This window comes from Muscardinus avellanarius (genome assembly GCF_963383645.1).
Source record: "Muscardinus avellanarius genome assembly, chromosome: 11".
NCBI lineage: Eukaryota > Metazoa > Chordata > Mammalia > Rodentia > Gliridae > Muscardinus > Muscardinus avellanarius.
Genome location: NC_137797.1, coordinates 9,630,243 through 9,652,810, shown reverse-complemented (window position 1 = coordinate 9,652,810; position 22,568 = coordinate 9,630,243). Strand labels below are relative to the sequence as shown.

General features: G+C 62.8%; 1 protein-coding gene across 1 annotated transcript in view; it reads left to right on the top strand.

Moving 5' to 3' along the window:
* CACNA1I (calcium voltage-gated channel subunit alpha1 I) overlaps nt 1-21,674 on the top strand; it is a gene marked incomplete at both ends in the record, with an annotated part of 81,772 nt that extends 60,098 nt beyond the window's left edge. The window contains 27 exons of the mRNA XM_080704780.1: nt 78-225; nt 761-946; nt 1,200-1,317; nt 1,415-1,570; nt 2,013-2,106; nt 2,722-2,924; nt 3,454-3,927; nt 4,135-4,235; nt 4,833-4,956; nt 5,079-5,147; nt 5,510-5,694; nt 6,137-6,263; nt 6,422-6,547; nt 7,997-8,086; nt 9,636-9,828; nt 10,356-10,507; nt 11,492-11,601; nt 12,390-12,523; nt 13,244-13,314; nt 15,795-15,873; nt 15,956-16,077; nt 16,991-17,329; nt 17,558-17,704; nt 18,332-18,454; nt 18,548-18,707; nt 19,954-20,150; nt 21,129-21,674. Coding sequence (XP_080560906.1) covers nt 78-225; nt 761-946; nt 1,200-1,317; nt 1,415-1,570; nt 2,013-2,106; nt 2,722-2,924; nt 3,454-3,927; nt 4,135-4,235; nt 4,833-4,956; nt 5,079-5,147; nt 5,510-5,694; nt 6,137-6,263; nt 6,422-6,547; nt 7,997-8,086; nt 9,636-9,828; nt 10,356-10,507; nt 11,492-11,601; nt 12,390-12,523; nt 13,244-13,314; nt 15,795-15,873; nt 15,956-16,077; nt 16,991-17,329; nt 17,558-17,704; nt 18,332-18,454; nt 18,548-18,707; nt 19,954-20,150; nt 21,129-21,674 — 4,574 coding nt within the window. The remainder of the gene's footprint in view (nt 1-77; nt 226-760; nt 947-1,199; nt 1,318-1,414; nt 1,571-2,012; nt 2,107-2,721; nt 2,925-3,453; nt 3,928-4,134; nt 4,236-4,832; nt 4,957-5,078; nt 5,148-5,509; nt 5,695-6,136; nt 6,264-6,421; nt 6,548-7,996; nt 8,087-9,635; nt 9,829-10,355; nt 10,508-11,491; nt 11,602-12,389; nt 12,524-13,243; nt 13,315-15,794; nt 15,874-15,955; nt 16,078-16,990; nt 17,330-17,557; nt 17,705-18,331; nt 18,455-18,547; nt 18,708-19,953; nt 20,151-21,128) is intronic.
* Nucleotides 21,675-22,568: the final 894 nt, after the last annotated feature.

The window sequence follows — 22,568 nt, the reverse complement described above, 5'->3', positions numbered from 1 at the left end:
CGCGGGCCTCTCAGGACCCCAGGGGCAGAGCCGGGGCCCGCCCGCGTGCTAAGCCCACTCCATGCCCCCACAGCCAGAGGAGCTGACCAACATCCTGGAGATCTGCAACGTGGTCTTCACCAGCATGTTCGCCCTGGAGATGATCCTGAAGCTGGCCGCCTTCGGGCTCTTCGACTACCTGCGGAACCCCTACAACATCTTCGACAGCATCATCGTCATCATCAGGTACCTCCTGCCACGCACCCCGCGGCACGGCGGGCCCTCCACACACCGACACCAGCCCCCCAGGAAGGGCAGCGACGGCCCTGAATACACCTATCCAAATGTTGTTTTTTTAATTTGTGATTTAGTAATGCATGTGCTCCTGGGTTAAACATTTAACAGCCAGATGCAGGAGCGGGTCTGTGACCGCTCCTGCCAAAGGGATGCGCATAACGATATCCAGAAACATCCGCATCCACTGTCTGGGGCGAGGACGCCAGCCATATCCCGTGCCCGCCAGGCCTCAGCGATGGCTAGTGCTCTGTGGCTGGCTGTCTGCGTTCAGAGTCCAAGGACGTGTTAGCGCTCAAGAAGAGAACAGTGGCTTGCGGACTCCTCAGAGTTTAGCATGGGCTGCTTAGTGGGGGCCCTGGACTCCGGGGGCAGCGGCCCCGATTTAGAGCAGCCTCCAGCACCCTTTGTGCCAGTGGGCGGGTAAGTGGATGAGGGGGCGCTCTGTCTCTCTGCCCCCCGCGCCGCTGTCGCCGGCACGCCGCAGCGTCTGGGAGATCGTGGGGCAGGCGGACGGCGGCCTCTCCGTGCTGCGCACCTTCCGGCTGCTGCGGGTGCTGAAGCTGGTGCGTTTCATGCCCGCGCTGCGGCGCCAGCTCGTGGTGCTCATGAAGACCATGGACAACGTGGCCACCTTCTGCATGCTGCTCATGCTCTTCATCTTCATCTTCAGGTGAGCCTGGGCCACGCCACGGGGCCGGCGGGCGGGAGCCGGGGGCAAAGTGACAGGACTGGGGGTGAAGCCTGGTGCCATCTTCCATCCCTGTGGCTCTGGGCGGCTCTGTCCCTTCGAGCCTCAGTGCTCTCTGCAACACGGGACCAACACCATCACCTGCCCCCGCCTCTCCGTCCTCCTGGGTGTCTAAGAACGAGACCGTGGGCGGGCGGGGAGCGCTGCGTGAGACCCCGAGCTGCCCCTCCTGCAGCATCCTCGGAATGCACATCTTTGGCTGCAAGTTCAGCCTCCGCACAGACACAGGAGACACGGTGCCCGACAGGAAGAACTTCGACTCCTTGCTCTGGGCCATTGTCACGGTGTTCCAGGTACGCGGCAGCCGCGCGTCTCCCTGCAGCGGTGGCGGCCCAGAGGCTGGGGCTGGACTGGGGAGGGCCCAGGACTGACTCCCGTTGCCCTCGACAGATCCTCACCCAGGAGGACTGGAACGTCGTCCTCTACAACGGCATGGCCTCCACCTCCCCCTGGGCCTCCCTCTACTTCGTTGCCCTCATGACCTTCGGCAACTATGTGCTCTTTAACCTGCTGGTGGCCATCCTGGTGGAAGGCTTCCAGGCCGAGGTAGCCGCACCCCACGGGCCTGCGAGACGCCGGGCAGGGGCGAGGGGCCTGGGTGCGGGGCGTTACAACTCAAACTTCTAGCAGACTACATAGCCTCAAAGGAAGGGTACCCAGGAGGTGCTGAGCTCCCCATCACAGGAAGCATGCACGTGGAGACTGACTCTGGGACCCTGTGTCTCTCCCGGGGTAAAGGACTAGAATTCTCTGTCTCTGAGAGTCTAAACTCCCCTGCTCTGGGATTCTGGGTCCTGCTTCTTCCGTCCTCTGAGGCTTGGGGACATCCACAGTCAGGCAGATGGGATTGTGGCTTAGGTCCTCACTAGCTTCTCACGTTCCTTTGATGAACCTCAGTTTTCTCTCTGCAAAATGGGAGTAGAAATTCCCATCGGAGGTCCAGGAGGGTGGGCAGGCGGGCCGAGCTGACCTGGCGTCGTTCTCCCAGGGTGATGCCAATCGCTCCTACTCAGACGAGGACCAGAGTTCATCTAACCTGGAGGACTTTGACAAGCTCCCGGAGGGCCTGGATGGCAGCGGAGGTGAGCGGGCCCCCATGTCACCAGGGCCAGGAGCCTTCCCCTGCACAGCACCGCTTCCCCGGAGCCCAGGCCTGGGGCTGCTAGTCCCCTGTGTTTGTTGTTCATGTTTATAACTGAAAGAAATGCTAAACCTCAAAAGAGGACAGTGGCAGGTGTGGGTTTCCTGGCTTCCAGACACCACCCCCATGTGGCCTCTCGGTTAGAGTCTTGGGGCCTGTGGATGCAGCCTGGGCCCTGCCCTGCCTGGCTTCCCTAGCTGATGACAAGCCACTCCCAACCCAAGCCCAGGGTCCCGGGCAGACAGTCTCTGCCTTGCTTCCTGCAGTGGGCACGGGAGCGAGGTGCCGGAGCGAGGTGCAGCTGGGTGCAGCTCCAGGCTCCAGGTGCAGCTCCAGGATGGCCTGAGCATAGAGACAAGGCTCCCACACATACAGACTGCAGGCAGGGTGGACGGGCATGTGCGATGGGGTGCAGCGTGAAGACTTCTGGTGGAGGAAGTCTCCCCAGAAAATCTCTCCGTCTCTGTTATGTCCACGTCTGTTTCTTTGACTCGTGTCCTTTGCTCTTGCTCTGTTCTTCTGTCCACTGTCTGTTTTGTCCCTCTTGCTCCTCCAGATCCTAAGCTCTGTCCAATACCTATGACCCCCAATGGGCACCTGGACCCCAGCCTCCCACTGGGTGGGCACCTGGGCCCTGCCGGGGCGGTGGGCCCTGCGCCCCGCCTGTCACTGCAGCCAGACCCGGTGCTGCTGGCCCTGGACTCCCGCAAGAGCAGCGTCATGTCCCTGGGGAGGATGAGCTATGACCAGCGCTCCCTGGTGAGTCCTGTGGGTGTTCCCTCCTGCTGGGTGCCGTCCAGGGACCCTGGAGCAAGCTACCAGCCACCTCAGCCTCTGACTCTGGTGCCCAGGCATAGGACACAGCGCTGCCCAGCCCAAACCAGTCAGGGACTGTCTGCCACATTCCTGGGTGCCCAGGTCCATTCGGAAGTTGGTGACCAGGAATGAATGGATGGATGGATGATGGATGGTGCTGGTGGGGTCTGGAATGGAGAATTGGGTTTTCATCTGGGTAGCAGCGTATAGGGTAAAGGCTTTGGGCCCTGGAAGACTTGCTCTTGAACCTGGCCTCTGCCACCACGGAGCTGAGTAACCCTGTGAAAATTGACACTCAGCTCAGTTTCCTCATGGGAGCCCCTGCCCCTGTGATGGAATGGGAGGCCGGGCAGGCAGCGGACACCAGCCGCCCGTCCCTGTTGGCCAGGGGATCCCTCCTAGAGCCACACTGGGCCGGGCACTTACCTCAGTGAGTGTGTGGGCGCTGACCCGAGCCCTGGTCTCCCCGCAGTCCAGCTCCCGGAGCTCCTATTACGGCCCTTGGGGTCGCAGCGGGGCCTGGGCCAGCCGCCGCTCCAGCTGGAGCAGCCTCAAGCACAAGCCGCCATCGGCTGAGCACGAGTCCCTGCTCTCCACGGAGCGTGGTGGCGCCCGGGCCTGCGAGCGCGCCCGGGACGAGGCGCCCCCGTGGCCCCCGCTGCACGCCCCGCACGCCCACCACATTCACCATGCACACCACGGACCCCACCTGGCGCACCATCACCGCCACCACCGCCGGACGCTGTCCCTCGACACCAGGGACTCGGTGGACCTGGTTGAGCTGGTGCCCACCGTGGGTGCCCACCCCCGGGCGGCCTGGCGGGCGGTGGGCCCGGTCCCTGGGCATGAGGACTGCAATGGCAGAATGCCCAGCATCGCCAAGGACGTCTTCACCAAGATGGATGACCGCCGCGATCGTGGGGAGGACGAGGAGGAGATCGACTACGTGAGTGGGGAGCCCGCAGAGCCCAGGAAGGTGGGCTAGGTGGTCAGGGGGCAGGGCCTGAGGGGCGGGGCCATGGGCTTCCAAAGAGGCGGGGTGGGCAGTGCCGGCCCCGCCCACCCTGGGGCCGGCCTCCCCACTGCTGGGTAGCGGGGTGGCCCATCCACTGCACAGAGATGACCCTCCCGCACCCCGTCCTCCCCTGGCCAGACTCTGTGTTTCCGTGTCCGCAAGATGATCGACGTCTACAAGCCTGACTGGTGCGAGATCCGCGAGGACTGGTCTGTCTACCTTTTCTCTCCTGAGAACAGGTGGGCAGCGCCGGCTGGAGAGAGGGGAGAGTAGGGGTGCCCTGTCCTGGAGGCCAGGTCATCAGTGGCGCACCCCCCGTCTGCAGGGGATGTGGAGGGCTGAAATGTTACGCAGGGCTTTCCTGACATCTCCTGTGGTGTAGGCCAGCTCCGTGCTGGGCACGAGGTTGGATAGATCCTCCAGCGTCCAGGGGTGTGCACATCTGGAGGGGAGCACCAGAAGACTTCCTGGAGGAGGAGGCCTTTGTGCAGGGCTTTGGGGGCAGGCTTGTGAAGAGGAGGCTGGTCCCGGTAGAGGGGGTGCCTGGGGCAGAAGCGGAGGGCCAAGCAAATGGTCTCCTTGTCGCTGGAGGACGGGGTCAGGGACAGGAGCCCAGTGTCTGGAAAGCCATGAGCGGCCGTGCAGGGCGGGTGGCCCTCATCGTGTGGGTGTGTGGCCAGGGGAGGAGGCTCTAGGAGTCACCACCCTGAGCAGAGGCAAGGCTGTGTCCAGAGGGGAGAGGGTCACTTGCTCTAGGCCATCCTGGTCCTTGTGCGCGGCCCCGCCGCCTGCTCCTGGTCGGGACAGGGAGCTCACGGAAGCCCCGCCCCGCCCAGGTTCCGGGTCCTGTGTCAGACCATCATCGCGCACAAGCTCTTCGACTACGTGGTCCTGGCCTTCATCTTCCTAAACTGCATCACCATCGCGCTGGAGCGGCCCCAGATCGAGGCCGGCAGCACCGTGAGTGGCTGCGCCCGGGCGGGGGAGGGGCAGGCCGAGGGGCAGACCCCAGGGCCTGCCTCAGGACGGCAGTGTGGCCTCGGGAGGGGTTGTCTGGGAGCCACTGCCTCCTGCTCTTTCAGGAACGAATCTTCCTCACCGTGTCCAACTACATCTTCACCGCCATCTTCGTGGGCGAGATGACGCTGAAGGTTGCTGTGGGCTCCCTCAGGACCACTCCCATTCCTGCGCCCCTCAGGGTCCCTGGCCCAGGCCCCGCCACCCCTCAGCTGGCTCCTGGGACCCTCTCCAGGAGTCACAACCCCGCCAGAAAGGCGAATGCAGGGAGAAACAGTGACAGTGTTAACGAAGGGATCGATGGAGGTGTGGGACGCAGGGAGATTCCCTGGGGGATGCTTCCCAGGTTGGGTTTAAAGGTCTGGGAGACACTTAGGGGGCGGCCCTTTGGGTCCTGGCCCCGCCCACTGCCCGCCCTGTGAACAACCCCTGTCCATGCCCACCTGCCCTCCCATCGCCCTGCCCTTCCTGGAGGCCAACCGCCCTGCCCCCCCAGGTGGTCTCCCTGGGCCTGTACTTCGGGGAGCAGGCCTACCTGCGTAGCAGCTGGAACGTGCTGGACGGCTTCCTCGTCTTCGTGTCCATCATCGACATCGTGGTGTCTGTGGCCTCCGCCGGGGGAGCCAAGATCCTGGGGGTCCTTCGGGTCCTGCGGCTCCTGCGCACTCTACGCCCCCTGCGGTGAGGGCTCCTTCCCCGGGCTGTTTTGCTGGGAAATCACCCGGTTCTGAGTGGGCCCCTCACTTAGACAGACCCGCTGCACTCTTTATGACCTCCAGGAGCGCTGTGCTAAGCACCGTAGACCCTGCTTGTGGGGGGGGGGCGGAGCCCCCAGGGTCAGGGATGCTGGAAGGGTGGGCTGAAGGTGGCCCCTTCAGTACTGATACCCATTTCTGTGTCCGGGTGGCCCATGGTCACCCCTGGGCTCTGTCTGTAACCAGGGTGGGTGTGGACCCTAAGGGCACTGGGCACCGTGGCGTAAGGACTGTGCCCTTCTGTGTGACCCGCCTGTTCTGCTGAGATCTGGCTGGCCTGGCTGCTGTCTTCTGTTCCTGGGCCTCTGGGCTTCAACCCTGAAGGCTTGGCCCAGCTCTGCTCACAGGGCTCGCCCCTCCTCCTGCAGAGTCATCAGCCGGGCCCCTGGCCTGAAGCTGGTGGTAGAGACCCTCATCTCCTCCCTCAAGCCCATCGGCAACATCGTACTCATCTGCTGTGCCTTCTTCATCATCTTTGGCATCCTGGGGGTGCAGGTGAGGGGTGCCCAGGCCGGGCAGGGGCTCGCCTGGGAATGCTCCCACACCCCAGTGGCTGAGCATAAGGCTGGCTGCAGAAACGTGATCTCAGGGTGGGTCCCACTCTTGATCTGCAACCCCCTCCGAGGAGCACTGACCTTACCCGCCTCCCCCAGCTCTTCAAGGGCAAGTTCTACCACTGTCTGGGCGTGGATACCCGCAACATCACCAACCGCTCCGACTGTATGGCCGCCAACTACCGCTGGGTCCATCACAAGTACAACTTTGATAACCTAGGCCAGGTGAGTGCCGCCCGCCTGCCGCTTATCTGACCCTCCCGCTGGGGTGACAGTTCGTCAGTGCTGGTGGGCCAGGATCACAGGCCTGGGCTCAGCCCTGCACCGTGAGGCCGGGTCCTCTGACCTTTCCAAACCTGGGTCTCTGGGTCTGCAAGATGGTTAGTAAGAGCGGCCTCCTCCCAGGTGGCGGGGGCTGGGGCCCGTGTGCAAAGCCCAACTAGTGCTGGGCACTTAGTAGGTGCTTCACTGGACACTGGCCCTGGCCGCCACCCCCACCCAGGGGACCCCAACTGGATCTTCAGAGTGAGCCCTATCTGGGTATGCACGCCAGGGCTGCCACTCCATGTATGGGTCACCTCTGCTTCCTCAGCTATAGAATGGAAATGCCACAGCCGTCGCTGTGTGCTGAGCACCCTGGCTCAGGGCGGCCCCTCTTTCCCATCATCCATCTTTTCTGTTCCCCTCTCCTGTCAGCAGGGAAGATTGGTTGGTTCCTGATTTGCCGCCTCTCCTGGGGGCCTGCCAGGATCGGTCCCTCTGGCAGTGCCCCGAGTAAGAGCCTTGGCTTGTTGCCTCCAGAGAGACCCCAGGGCCTCTTGTGCATCTTTAGGGCCCCCTCAGGTAGCTAGGTGTGTCCAGACGGGAGGGCGTGCACCGTCGGGGGTGGGCTCCTCCAGTCGGCCTGTCACCTCTGCGCCGGCCCTAGAGATGCGGGCCCTCTGTGGATTGCTTACTCACTCCGCTCTGCAAGGGTGGCACGGAGTCCACACTCAAGTGCAGTCCAGAAACCTTTCCTGAGCGCCTGCTGTGTGCAAGGCTCTGTGCTGGGTGCTCCAGGACCCGACCATGACCCTGCTCAAGGGACACGACGCTAGCCTGCCATCCTCATAGGAGCCTCGGCTGGCTGCCTCCTGCTCACCGTCTCCTTTTCAAAACCTCAGGCCAGTGAGAATAACTGTTGTCGTTTCCAGATGAGGAAACAGACTTGGAGGAACGTGCCCTGTTCTCACAGCCACGAGCGGCAGAGGCTGGCTGGGGCCCAGTGCTCCTGAGTTGAGTTGCTGGGACGAATCTATGGACACCCCTGAAGTCAGGAAGCTCCCCACTTGAAGTCCCAGCTGACCCTCCCCGTGGCACCTACAAGGGCCTATCTGTGGGCGAGGGGACAAGCTCATGAGACGTTTTGTCCGCGATCCACACAGCCAGTTAACTTTAGAGCCGAGACTGTAACTCAGGACTCGGGGTCCCAAGGCTCTTTCTCCTGTAACAGCATGGCAGGCACCTAGTAGGCCTGCAGGAACACTTGGTGGAGGGCACAGCTCGGGCACACAGGGAGGGCCTCTCTGTCCCTCCATCTCCCAGAGGCGAACAAACAGAGCTGAGGAGGTGTGGGTAAGGCCTGCGCCCCGGCGCCTCGCCCATGGCCCCCTCCCCTGTGTCTCTTGTCTCTAGGCTCTGATGTCTCTCTTTGTCCTGGCCTCCAAAGACGGCTGGGTGAACATCATGTACAATGGACTGGACGCCGTTGCTGTGGACCAGCAGGTGGGCGGTGGGGGCCAGGCAGGCTCGGACGGCACGGGGAGACGTGTTGCCTTTGGGGACCCGTGGTCTGCACAGGGTGCCAGTGAGCCCTCCAATACCGCGTCCCCACTGTCAGCCTGGTCCACCCCTCATCTCCTGGCCTCGGCCTTTAACACCAGGGCAGTGTACGTCGTTGTTTCGTGTTTCACAAACCCCCCACCCCCAGCTCTGCCTGAGGGGATCCCAGCTGGCTCCTGCCTGGAGGGGCTCAGAGCCGTGGGTGGGGACCAAGTGCAGAAGGAAGAGGGGGCTGAGCCAGGGGCAGAGAGACAGCAGGGACAGGCCTGAGGGAGAGTCGAGGGGGAGGGTGGCAGGAGGAGAGTGAGGCGGTAGATAGGGCTGGGTGGTCCAAAAGGCCCCACATGTGCCACAGCGGGTCAGTTTATTCCGAGTGTGCAGGGAGCCACAAGGGTTATAGCGAGAGTGGCGCCCCTGTTCAGGTTGCTTGTGGGAGCGTCCCCTGGGCTTCTGCGTGAGGATGGATCTGGGAGGGACTGGGTGCTTCAGGGGTGTGGACTGGAGGCTGGGCCTATGAGAAGGCCCGAGGGTGGGGCCTCTGGCTCTAGGCAGGACTCCAGCGAGTCACGCTCTCACCAAGGTTGGCCAGGTCCAGACCTAGGGAGCCTGAGGGCGTGGTTGGGAGGAGCAGGGACATCCCTAGGTCAGGTCAGGACTGCCCTGGAGGAATCAGGCTGCAGTGTCCCCAGCTCTCAGCCTTAGGGGACCCACCTGGTTAGACTCTGGAGCTGCAGTGGTGAGAACACGCCGAGGTCGCCCTCTGCTTCCTTGTCTGTTCTGTGCCCACACCTCCAGCAATGCTTCTGCACACACAGACTACTGGGCTGTGCCCCCTCTCTGTGGCTTCCTTGTTTCTGAGTGGATGAATGAGTGTGTGTGTGTGTGTGTGTGCGTGTGTGCGCAAGTGTATGGATGGATGGATAGGTGGGTGGATGAATGGGTGTGTAGATGGGATGGATGGATGGATGGATGACTGGAAGGACGGGTAGCTAGATGGAAGGATGAGGGCTATGGATAGGTGGATGGATGGATGATACATAGGTGGATAGATGGGTGGATGGATAGGTAGATGGATGGATAGAAGGATATGTGGATGATACGGATGGGTGGGCGAGTAGATAGGTGTATGAGCAGATGGGTGGATGAATGGATGGGTGGATGGAGGGATGGGTGGGAGGGGGTGGATGAACAGGTGTGTAAATGGACAGATGGGTGGGTGGGTAGACAGGTAGGTGAGCAGATGGGTAGGTAAACATGAGGAAGAGGACAGGGAGATGTGTTCGGGAGGCAGGAGTTAGAGCAGGTAAGGGAAAGGGACTGTCTTGAGCATCTTACTTGTGCCAGACCCAGAGTGGACACTGCTGCCCCATCCAAACCTCACGGCCCCTCGGAGGCTCCGTCAGCCCCACCCCACCGAGGCCTGGCGAGGCCGGGCGCCGCGGCGGCCGGTGCGCCCGCTCGGCCTCCTCAGCCCCGGGTCTGGCTCCCGCAGCCCGTGACCAACCACAACCCCTGGATGCTGCTGTACTTCATCTCCTTCCTGCTCATCGTCAGCTTCTTCGTGCTCAACATGTTCGTGGGCGTGGTGGTGGAGAACTTCCACAAGTGCCGGCAGCACCAGGAGGCGGAGGAGGCGCGGCGGCGCGAGGAGAAGCGGCTGCGGCGCCTGGAGAAGAAGCGCCGCAGTGAGTTGGGCCCTGGGTGGCGCCACCCTGACCCAGCCCCTCTGCCTGGCCTCGCCCCAGCCCTCCCAGGCCTCTGGAGCTAGAAGGAAACAAAGAACAGAATCCCCTTCCCCGTGCTCACCTGTCCGCGTGACGGGAGCCCATCAGTGTTCACCTGGAGCCCCGTGGGCGCCGCCACCAGCAGCATGCGTGAGGCTCCAGGTGGTGCCGTCCAGGTGGAGGGCGAGGGTGGAGCCAGGTTGCCTGGCCCTGGGCCGTGGCCCCAGCCCCAGCAGCCCCACAGTCCCTGCCATGGTCCTGTTCGGAGTGTTTGGGAATCTCTGTCCTGCCCCCCTTACCGCCATCTCCCGTGTCTTACCATTTCCCTCCTGGTGCTCTGGCCCGGTGGAGGGGACCTCGCTGTGCTCTAGGGCCCGGGGTGGACCCGCAGGTCTTCCCCTGGCTCCCTCTCTCTCCCTCCTCTGCATTCTGCCCCCTTCCCCATGGTCCCAACCCTCTGTCACCTTGCCGCTCCCCCTCCCCTGCAGAGGCGCAGAGGCTGCCCTACTACGCTACCTACTGCCACACGCGGCTGCTCATCCACTCCATGTGCACCAGCCACTACCTGGACATCTTCATCACCTTCATCATCTGCCTCAACGTGGTTACCATGTCCCTGGAGCACTACAACCAGCCCACGGTGAGCCCAGGGTCGGTCGCCTCCTAAACCGGGTCACATGCTGAGGAAGGGCCTTAGCTGGACGCCACCCCAGGGGCAGGGTGGGGCAGGGGTCAGCTGACAGCAGGATCTGAGATGCCCGTCCATGTCAAGCCCTGTGCCGGCACTGTGGCGGGGGGGCTGAGGATGCTCAGGCTGGTGGTGCAGATGTGTGCAAGGGAAAGATCAGGGGGAAGGTCACTTGCTCCCGGTGGGTGGGGGAGGTGACACTGGGAGAGGGTGACTGGTTCCCAGAATTTCAGACCGGGTGCTTGAGGAGGATGTGAGGGTTAAGCACATTCTAAAAGCCTTAGTGTAAGAGAGTAGGGAGGAAAGAAGGGGGCGGCGAGCCTCCGGGGAAGAGCTGGTATTTGATCTCTAATGAAAGAGAGGATGAGTGTAATTGAAGGAAAACATGGGCAGGCTGGAACAGTAATTGGAGAACTTCCAGATTTCCATGACCAGACATTTGTTCTGTGCCCAACATGAAATCATTAGCTCATTTCATCTTCATAGCAGCTTTCTGTGACAGGTGCTGTTATTTCTCATAACTTGTAGATAAAGAAATGAAGGGATGGAGGGGTCAAGCATTTGCCTAAGGTTACATAACAAATAAAGAGTAAGTGCTAAGCCAGTTTTCAAAATTATGCTGTTTGGTTTGGGAGTTCTTGGCCCCATACTGACTCCAAGGAGAAGCAGCTGGACTAAACCAGTAGATATAAAGGGAAAGTAACAACAGTGTATAATGAATAACACATATCAGGGAAGATGGAAGGAATATGTACTAAAGGTATAGTACCACATACTACTAAATACTAATATGTATTCAGTACATGTACTAAAATGCATATGTACTAAATGTAAGCGGACTAAATTTCCCCCTTAAAAGGCAGAGACATTGGCTGGAGGAAGGTTGTGGGGACAGGTCATAGGGCCTGGATCATGCTTCTCTTTGCCCCCTGGTAGTCCTTGGAAACAGCACTCAAGTACTGCAACTACCTGTTCACCACTGTCTTTGTGCTGGAGGCTGTGCTGAAGCTGGTGGCATTTGGCCTGAGGCGCTTCTTCAAGGATCGGTGAGTGGCTGGGCTGGGGTATGGTAGCAGGGTATTGAAGCAGTCCTGATCTCTGGAGAGGCCTGGAGCAGCCAGCTTTGGGGAACCAGTGAGTCTCTGGGCACTGATGGCCAGGGACCCTCCCAGCTGCTGTCCATATCGCCAAACAGGGATCTAGAGACAGTGTATTAGGTCTCATCCTAGGGGACAGGTCACCTCACCGGCTCCTCTGCAGCTCGTCTCTGGTGGGTTCTTCCTAACTGCGGGCAGAGCAGGGTCTACCTCATGCTGGTCTTCTTTTCAGAGGCCACAAATGAGGCTCAGAGTGATGGTCAGGTCCAAAGCCATTCAGGATTCAGACTTAGAAGTCAGAGCCCACAGCCGGCCGTGGTGGCACACACTTGTAATCCCCGCACTTGGGAGGCTGAGACAGGAGGCTCTCAGCAACTCAGTGAGACCCTGTTTCCAAATAAAATATAAAATAGGTCTGGGAGTATAGCCCGGAGGTAGAAAGCCTCTGGGTTCCACCCCCAGTACCACCTAAAAAAAAGAAGTCAGAGCCCACACCTCCTGCCCTGCAAAAGCCCGGAGATGTTTAACCTCGTTGCCCCCTGGCATGGGGAGTGGAGGCTGTGGGGGTTAGGAAGGAGAGTAGACACAGTGATAAATGAAGGAGCTGGCAGGGAGGGTACCATGCAGCTCAGGGGCTGGAACAGAGGGTGGGAACTGGAAGGCTCCCCATCCATAGCGCATCTGGGCTCGAGCCCTGTCCCCTGACTCCTGCTCCCGCCCCTTTGTCCGCTGAGCAGGTGGAACCAGCTGGACCTGGCCATTGTGCTCTTGTCGGTCATGGGCATCACGCTGGAGGAGATCGAGATCAACGCGGCGCTGCCCATCAACCCCACCATCATCCGCATCATGCGGGTTCTGCGCATCGCCCGGGGTGAGGGCAGGGGTGGTGGTACAGAGCAGACACAGGTGACGCTCCCCACTGGCCGGGAGCCCACAGGAGGAGCCCACGCCTTCCCCCGTGTGCGCAGCCTTCCCCGTGCCCTCACCCACCTCCCGTCCCGGGCACAGCCCCTGCCTCCTGCCATCCCGCCCTCTGTGTGGTCCACTCAGCTTGTGATGGGGGCACCCAGTGCCTCTGGGAGATGCAGAGTAACTCCAGTGCTGCCCGGCCTCTCCCGGGCTGACGGACACGCAGCACCAGCACTGCTTACAGCCCTCTCCTGTGCTGGGAGCCTCCTGCTCACCCGGTCCCCCGGCCTCAGTGCAGCCCAGTGCCCCTCACCCCTCTGCCCACCGCCTCCTCGTTCTGAGGTGGGGAGGGGTGCGCAGAAACTCAGGGAGCGACCCCGGGCTTCTTAGGCAGGGGAAGGAAGGGACGCAGAGGCTCACGATGGCCCCGCTGCCTCGAGGCCGTGGGTGACGCACACGTTCCACACCCACCACCTGTTCCCACGCTCTCCGGCTCTCCGTCACACCTGTGTCATGTGCTTGTGCACAACCCCACGCACCGTTCTTGCGGTGTGACCCCTGAGAGCCACATTCCGCTCCCGTGCTCCTCCACCACGTCCCTGCCCTTCTCATGAGTTCACACGCGTGTGCGCGCACTCTCTGCTGGCCTGGGCTGAGTGGCTGGGGCGGGTGTCGCCCACAGTGCTGAAGCTGTTGAAGATGGCCACGGGGATGCGGGCCCTGCTGGACACGGTGGTGCAGGCTCTGCCCCAGGTAAGAGCCACTTCTCTTGGCGGCCGTCTCCGGCTGGGGTGCGGGCCCCGACTTCGCCGTGCCCCGCAGCTGCAAAGACCAGGGCAGAGTCCAGCCTCGGGGGCAGCCGGGGTGCTACCGCCTCTTCCGGGCTTCTCCACGTGGTCACCGGTACCTGCGTGGTATCTGGTCCTCAGCGCCCGCACAGTTCCTAGAGAGCCCCCAGGGTCACGTGGGCAGCATGGGGCAGGGAGGCAAGGGTGGGCACGTCCTGGGGAAATGGGGAGGGCTACAAGGGGAGGGAGGTTTCGCGCCACCCGCAGGGGTGGCAGGGCAGGGCTGGTAGAGGTGTGCAGAGGCTCCGAGGTGACACGGGGTGGGCAGCTGACCAGGGTGGGGGACTCTGAAGACTTAGGAAAGTCCCTGGTCAGGGGAAGGGGAGAGGGGCCCAGGCCACAGGGAGCCTGTCCATCTCCCCGGGCTTCTCGGTCCCCGTGCCTCCTGCTGCCTTCCTCTCCTGAGTGCTCTTCCCCATCCTCCTCCGTGGCTTGTGCTCTGAGGGAGCGGGTGCCCATTCACTTGTTCATATGGCGAATCTAGTCTTAGGGAACTTTAGGTGGCTCAAAAGCAAAGGCACAGACGCAGCAGCCACTCAAAATGAGGATGAGGTTAACAGCCCGGGGAGGTGGCAGCTCAGCCCCTCGGGGACCCGGGCTGGGGATGCCAGTGAATTCTCTTCTCAAGTTGGTGTGAGCTTCCCAGTGGCCAAGTTACAAAGAGAAAGCCATGGAGGGAGGCAGGGGTATTCATCAAAGAGTTGGAGGTTTTCTATGACACGCAGGGCTGGGGAGGCGTGCAGACAGGAAGGGGGCCGGAGCTCAGGCTCGAGCCACCAGCCTGGATCAAAGTGTGGCCCAAGCATGTGACCCCTGCCTCAGTTTTACTGTCTGAAGGTGGGGATGCTGATGGCGCTTAAGCCAAAGGGCTGGTGTGAGGTTTCAGACTTACAGCTTGGAAAGCACTGCAGGCACCTGCTTCCTGGGATGTGCCTAGGGCAGGAGTGAGGTACGACGGTGTGGGCGTGCACCCCACCTTCCTGGCCTCCTCCCCCTGCTCGGTCCCAAGCCTCCCTGAGCAGGCACAGGGCACACGGTAGGGGTCCCAGCCCCAGGTAGGGGGCGCGCCACATTAGCATCTCCTCAGGGGTCTGTCAGGTGCTATGAAAACAGAATTTCAGCCACTTCCCACCCCACAGAGGGATAACGCCCAAGTGCGCCGGCCAGCACCTGTGTGACCGGCCTGGAAAAAAAGGGCCCCCAGCGCCTTTGCGGTTCTGTTCCCGTGGCAGGGAAGACCCTGTCTTCAGCTGGCCAGTGCCTCCTCACCCCTCAGAGCCCAGTTTATGAGGACTCAAGAGGAGAATGAAGGAGAGGATGGAGGCAGGGAGGCTGCCTCAGCCACGCAAGATCTGAGATGCCAGAGTGGAAAGAGGAGACTGGGGGGAGAGCTGGAGGGACCCTGGTTTAGAAGCTGCCAGCTCTTTGCAGGATGGGAGCTGCGGGCGGGCCTTGCCATGCCTGATCCTCCTCTGGTGCTGGGCCTCAGGGCCGGCCTCCGAGGTGTCTGCTAAGTGCTTGTTTCATTAGAGATCGGAGCCTGATTTAATTAGGCAGACGGCACGGTGTGAGTGGCTGGGAAGGAAGCCTCCTCCGGAGCCGGAGCCGGAGCTTGTGATTAACGGAGCTTACTTCTCGGCAATTAACGTGAATGCCTCCCGACTCAGTTCACAGCGCCTTCAGAGAGGGCTGGGAGGTGTTTCCTTTCTAGGGCAGGGACGCCTGTGGGCCTGATCTCCATAGCTGAGGGTAAAGGCGGTCTCTGGCGGGTGGAGGGGTGGGAACTAGGTTTGGAATCTGGGGCGACTTCTCCCGCAGGAGCCGTGGGACAGGGGTGGCTGCCTGTGCAGGAGTTTTCTGGGCCGTGGGCAGCATGATGCCCGTGCCCATTCCACTCTGGCCCTGGGGAGGCAGTTCTGGCTGCACGTGGCTGCGCCCTTGCTCTTGAGGACCTCCCAGGCAGCAGAGGCTGGTGACAGGTGCACCTGTTACACTGGCACCGTCAGGATGCGTTGTGGCCTGCCTGGAGGAATCCAGGCGGGCTGCGTGGGAGAGGGGCAGCGCTGCTGAGACCCCCGCCCCGTTTACTCACTAAACTCACCAAGCACACGCAGCGTGGGGCGTAGCAAAGGAGCACCCCCAGGCTTGAACGGCTCACAAGCTCCGCGACTGGCCAGTGACTTCCCCGCATTCTGTCTCTTGCTTTGTCTGAGTGGGGATAAAAGATGGTCTGTGGGTTCTTGTGGGAAGGAGGTGAGCCACTGGACGGAACGTTCTGGAAGCGGAGTTGCTCACGGTTAAGGTTTCTAGAGCGGTTTGGTGCCAGGGCTCCCTGGCCGCGGGCGTGGCCCTGGCCCGCCCTGGCCCACCGCTGCCCTCTGGCAGGTGGGCAACCTGGGCCTGCTCTTCATGCTCCTCTTCTTCATCTACGCCGCCCTGGGAGTGGAGCTCTTCGGGAAGCTGGGTGAGTGGCGGGCCGAGCAGAGGGGCTGGAGGGGCTGGCGGGCGGGGCCTTGGCAGCGGGGCTGACCCGCTCTGCCTTTCAGTCTGCAACGAGGAGAACCCGTGCGAGGGCATGAGCCGCCACGCCACCTTCGAGAACTTCGGCATGGCCTTCCTCACGCTCTTCCAGGTCTCCACCGGTGACAACTGGAATGGCATCATGAAGGTACCTGTGAGCGGGCTGGGGCGGCGGAGGTCGCGGGCTCCCAGCGCGTGTGGGGTCAGGGCCCGCTGGCCAGGGCCGCAGCGCCCTCTGCACACCAGCACCTCGCGGTTCCCAGGGGGAGCGCAGGGCCCCAGACAGCAGGCGGAGCTGCTCCTGCATGGTCTAGGGGAGATGCCTCTGCGCGGGCCACCAGCAGAGCTGAGGACAGAGACTCCTGCCTCCTTGGGGTGGAGACAGGTGGCCAGGTCTGGCTGCAATGGCCACAAGACTAGACCGACAGGGCATTAGGGCGAAGGGAGGCCGGTGGCAGGGAGGAGCAGCCGCTCACTAGTCCAGCGGAAGGAGAATGGTGGAGACCTCCTTGGCCAAAATCGGAGAGCGAGGGCAGGCCTGCGAAGAAGCCGGCTCCCCCCTCGGGCTTGACTGTGGCCCAGTGGGTGAGAGCCAGCTGGGAGAGGCTCAGGCCGCGGGGAAGCTGAGGCCAAGGGAGGCAGATGCCCCTGCAAACCAGGCAGGGGCCCGGGACTGTCAGGACCTGGGGGGGCTGCGTGTCACATATGTGTGTGCGTGTGCACTCGGGTGTGTGCGTGTGTGCACGCACTTGCGTGTGTATGTGTGTGCACTAGCGTGTGTGCGTGTGCGTGTGCACTCGCGTGTGTACATGTGCATGCACTCGCGCGTGTGTGCGTGTGTGCACTCGCGTGTGTGCATGTGTGTAAGTGTGCGTGCACTCGTATGTGTGCGTGTGCACTCGTGTGCATGTGTGCACTTGTGTGTGCGTGTGCGTGCACTCGCATGTGTGCGTGCAGTCGCGTGTGTGCGTGCACTCGCGTGTGTGCGTGTGGCCCCCGCTGCGCGGGCAGGCAGGGCAGGGCGCTCAGGCCGCCGTGCCGCCCTCTCGGCCCTCGCGCAGGACACACTGCGGGACTGCACCCAGGACGAGCGCAGCTGCCTGAGCAGCCTGCAGTTCGTGTCCCCGCTGTACTTCGTCAGCTTTGTGCTCACGGCCCAGTTTGTGCTCATCAACGTGGTGGTGGCTGTGCTCATGAAACACCTGGACGACAGCAACAAGGAGGCGCAGGAGGACGCCGAGATGGATGCCGAGATCGAGCTGGAGATGGCCCACGGCCTGGGCCCCAGCCCGCGGCCGCCCGCCGGCTCCCCGGGGGCCCTGGGCCGGGGGCCAGGAGGGGCGGGCGGCGGGGGCGACCCCGAGGGCCACCTGTGCCGGGGCTGCTACTCGCCAGCCCAGGTGGGTGGGGCCGGGGGCCCCAGGGGCCACTGGGTGGGCGCCTCAGGGCTGGGAGGGCCGTGGGGCTGGATTGAGGCCTCTGTCTTTTGGGGTCCCGCCACGCCCAGCTCCATGTGACGAGGGGGTAGGGCCCAGGCCATGGGCGCAGAGCTCGGGAGGGCGCTGCCCCGCCCACCCCCAGCCCCGGGACCCGCGATAACCCCGTGCCACCCCGCCCCGTCCGCCTAGGAGAACCTGTGGCTGGACAGCGTCTCTTTAATCATCAAGGACTCCTTGGAGGGGGAGCTGACCATCATTGACAACCTGTCGGGCTCCATCTTCCACCACTATGCCTCGCCAGCTGGCTGCGACAAGTGTCACCACGACAAGCAAGAGGTAGCGCGGCCTGGGAGAAGGCGGCCGTGGTGGGCAGGCAGGCTCCTCAGCTGGGGCCCACATGTCTGTCCATGACGCACAGCCTGAACAGAGCTGCGAGCCCCTGGTACCATTGTATGCAGTGCTCAAAAGGGCCGGCTGCCCCGGTGGGCTGTGGGCAGGGCCCCGTGTCCACTGGGTACATTTTGTCCTGTAATGGGAAGAAGTCATCCAAGCCTGTTCTTTCACTCTAAGGACCCCAGAGCCTCCCTGATGGCCCCACCTCGCCCCCAGGCAGCCACTCCCCAGTGCCCCAGCCCGTCTCAGGTGGCCATGAGATTGGCCGAGGTTGGTGGCTACAGGCTCCTCAGGGTCCCTGGGTCTGCGGCTTTTCGCCTGTGCCAGGTTTTGCGGGTCGCCCGTGCCAGGCAGAGGGGTGGACCCAGCCCAGTTCCACAGGCCCTTGGCCTGGGGCGGGCAGATGGCTGTGGAGCTCCTGTCTGCTTGCCCTTGAGCTGAGATAGCAAGCTGGGCCCCCCAGGCCCGGCTCCCATCAGAGACGACCCCTGTGGCACCATCATGTGTCACCCGGGCGGGGGGCACGATCCCAGCCCCAGGTGTGACCAGGGCCACCGCCTCTCCCTGCAGGTGCAGCTGGCTGAGACGGAGGCCTTCTCCCTGAACTCAGACAGGTCCTCATCCATCCTGCTGGGTGATGACCTGAGCCTCGAGGACCCCCCGGCCTGCCCGCCCGGCCCTAAAGACGACCAGGTGAGCCGCTCCGGAGAGGAAAGGCCTCCCGGGGCGGCGAGGGCACTGGCGCAGGTCCCCCTCCACTGTCCCGTTTGCCTCCCCTCCCTGCAGGGTGAGCCGGACCTGCAGGACCCCACGCAGGCGGGGGACCTGAGTGAGTGCTTCTTCCCTTTGAACGACGCGGCCTCGGGTGCAGAGAACTTCCTCTGTGAGATGGAGGCCATCCCCTTCAACCCTGTCCGGTCCTGGCTGAAACACGAGAGTGGCCAAGGTGCGGGGCGAGGCGTCTTGAACATCTGCTTTGGGTGGGGGACCCTGAGTTTTTCTCCCTTGCTATTTTTGCTCAGACTGTTATATTTAGTCCAGAATGAATAACATCTGGCAAAAATTATATCTGACTCTGAGGCCAGCTCTAACAATGATAAAAGGTCAAGAGCCCAATTATTCAGAGACAAGATAATTATGACAGAGGCCTGAGCTGAGGCTTCTACTGAGCTTCCTAGGAACTCTGGTGAAAAGAGAAACAGGTTGGGACACAGAGCTCATTATTAAGCAGGACAGCTGGCAGCTTACTGAGGGGTCTTGAGAGCTGAGCTTGAGAGGTATTTATCCCCCAGATCACCACACCAGGCGGTGCTGAACAGCAAGCTGCTTTGTAAGATGTCCTGACATTCGTTCTTCTGCCTGCACCAAGTGACCTTTGGGGGCAGCAGGGGCTGTGGACCTGTGGCTGGGCTGTGGGCACACAGGTGGGGTACTGAGCCTGCCAGCCTGTCACTAGGGCTCACCTCTGCTTGCAGTCCTCTTGGGCGGCAGCAGGTTCCCAACACTGGCTGGGGAGACAGGAGATCCCAGCAGAAGAGGCCCCCAGACCCTGGGCCCCTCACCCCTGGGACATCAGCACGGGGTGGCTCTCAGGACTGGGGTCAGGTGGCTTTTCCAAGGTCCCTCCCTAAAGCTGATGGCTTCTCTGTGGACACCGTGGCTGAGGTGCTGAGACTCCAGGCCTCTGGAGCCAAGAGCCGGAGCGATCTGAGTGGAGTCTATCCTTTAGTCAGTCATTTCTATTTGTACTTATTTAAATAAGGCAGTGCCGCACAGGACTCCTCCTTGGGGACCCTCAGGCCTATGGCCCTGTGGCATACCGATTAACATATCCCCTGTCCTGCAAGATGCAGGAGGACTGTGGGCAGAGGAGACCAGCCCTGGCGACCGATCCTGCTGTGCCCTTGGTACTGGGCTGGGGCTGTCTCCTGTGCCCGAGGTAGCATCTGGTCCCTATTTTCAGAGGAAGAAGCGCAGGACCCAAGCCTTGAGCCCGGTGGGCCGGCCTGTCCTCCTGGCGTCTCTCCTCTGGCTCAGTGCTTCTCGTGCTCTCCCCGTGGGGCACGGAGGCTCTGAGGAGGGGTCTTGGCCCGGTCTCCTGGCCACTTTGTTAGGTAGCCCTTCTGCCAGCCTGGTGAAGCACGCTCAGTCCCCACCTCCAGCCTCCAGCTTGTCCTCTGCCTCCCCTGCAGCGCCCTCGAGCCCCTTCTCCCCGGAGGCCTCCAGCCCCCTCCTGCCCATGCCTGCCGAGTTCTTCCACCCTGCTGTATCCGCCAGCCAGCAAGGGGAGGAGAAGGGCACTGGCGCTGGCATGCTCCCCAAGATCTCCCTGCAGGGCTCCTGGGCCTCCCTGCGTTCCCCAAGTGTCAACTGTACCCTCCTCCGGCAGGTAAGGCGCTGCCAGTCGCCCTGCTGGGCCGGAGCCCCAGGTGAGGTGCAGGGCTCCAGGGCCCGGGTGTTGGGGAAGTTAGGAGGAGCTGGCTGCAGGGTTTTGGGAGGTGGCAGGAGCAGCTCCTGGGGCACCTGGGGCAGCGGAGGGCAGGGGGACCCAGGTGGTGGGAGGGCCTGAAAGGGGATCCCCGGGAGTCTCTCCTGAGGGGAGCACAGGATGGAGGATGGGGAGACTTTGCAGGGTGATGTGGAGCTGGGGGTGGGGCAGACCCCCGGTTCTCTGGGTGGATGTGATAGGGGTCTGCTTACTAGGAATGGAGGTGGAGGAGCAGGTCCGGGGGGGCAGGTCTGGGCTGCAGGGTCCCCTGTTAGGCTGGAGTGTGGCTGGTTCACAGTGCCGGCAGGAGGTCCCAGTAGAAGGGGGGGGGGCAGCCATGCAGAAGGCCTGGGCCAGAGCGCAAGAGGCCCTGCAGACCCGCGGCTTCATTGTGGCTCCATCGAGGGAAGGGTGGGGATGGTGCGTGCTCCCATCAGTTATTCTCTTAGGGAGGGCTGGCCCTCCCCGCACGCGCTGGCGTGGCAGGCTGAATGCCAGCCCAGGCGGCAGATATCACTTCCCTGCCTCCCAGGGCTGCTTGGAGTGTGCTGGAGAAAAGACAGAACAAAAGCAGTGCAGTGTGTTGAGAGTGCTGGCGAGTGCTGGGAGCCAGGATAGGGAGGCGGCAGGTGCCTGCGGTGGGGGGGGGGGAGTTGGGAGGCCTTGCCAAGGGACTGGGAGCCCCTGAGCTGGGACTGAGATAGGGTCCCGGTGCGGCTGACGGCCTAGGGGCTTCTGCTCTGGGCCGGCTGGGCTCTGATGGGCTTGAATAGAGGAGCAGGAGAGGGCGGGGGACCCCAGGAGCCAGGGAACCACAGAAGCTCAGGAGGGGCTGCCCCAGGGCGGGAAACAAGGGCCTCCCTCCTGTGCCTCCCGCAGGCCACCGTGAGCGACACGTCCCTGGACGCCAGCCCCAGCAGCTCCGCGGGCAGCCTGCAGACCACGCTGGAGGACAGCCTGACCCTGAGCGACAGCCCCCGGCGCGCCCTGGGGGCCCCCGCGCCTGCCGCCCCCCGGGCCTGCCTGTCGCCCGCCTCGCGCCGCCGCCGGAGCCTGCGTGGCCGCGGCCTGTTCAGCCTGCGCGCACACCAGCGCAGCCACAGCAGCGGCGGCTCCACCAGCCCGGGCTGCACGCAGCACGACTCCATGGACCCGTCGGACGAGGAGGGCCGCGGCGCGGGCGGGGAGCCGGCCGAGGCGCTCAGCAGCCTGTCGCTCACGTCGCTCTTCTGCCCGCCGCCCCCGCCGCAGCCCGGCCTCCCGCCGGCCCGCAGGTTCCGCAGCACCAGCAGCCTGGCCGCCCCCCGCCGCCTGGCCCGGAGCCCCTCGTGGGCGGCCGGCCGCAGCAAGGACCCGCCGGGGCCCGCGCCCGCCCAGCCCGGCCCGCAGCCGCCGCCCGACGTGGCCAGCAAGGGGAAGAGATGAGGGGCGGCGGGGGCCGCGCAGGACCATCGCCCGCCCGCCCCATCTCGCCTTCTTTTACCTCAGGAGCCAGGGAGCAGACAGCAATACTTGGTCCACACCTGGGAACAGCGCCCGGCCCGCCGGCCGCTCCAGGAGGGTCGGGGTCAGCGGAGGCTCGAACGCCCAGCGGGGCCCAGGGTGGCCAGCGGGGCCTCCCAGTGCATATACATACATATATATATATGCAGATATATATATACACACACACATAGACATATATATTTATTTTTTTTACTGAGAGCTTATGACTTCCAGAAAGTGCTAAAGTTGGGGGTGTGAGTCAGGCCCTGGACAGGGGTTTTTGTCCGCTGCTTAGAGGCTGGGCCCGTCCGGGGCACACGGCCGTGTCCGGGCATCGGGGTGACTTCCTGGGTCAGGAGTACAGGCCCGGGAGGAGAGGTGCAGTTCAGGGTACTCCTTTTTTTCCTTTTAAAAAGAGACGCTGCTAAGATCCCCCTACTGCCACCCATGTGTTGGGTGCCTGTCTCGTCCTCTGACCCGTCTCGTTATTGTGAAGTCTTTTGTAGACACCCGGAGCACACAAACTCTCTTAGTCAACTGGTTAGATGTTTTCTTTAGAAAATTCAGGAGTGAGTAGACCTATGTTTCTTAGGGCAGAAGTGAGGCAGAGGGTACCAGGTGAGGTCCTGCCTCAGTGAGCACTGTGGGGGCTCTGTCCCCAGGAGGCCGTGAGCAGCAGCGGTCGCCCCCGGAGAGGGGGCTGAGCCGGCAGGGCGTGCGCTGAGCTTCGGTGCCTGCCAGGTCCGCGCAGGTGCTCCTGGGCTCAGGCAGACGGCTGCTTGGGAACTCACTGCCCTGCACCCCAACGCAGGTTCTGAGCAGCAGGTGTCCCTG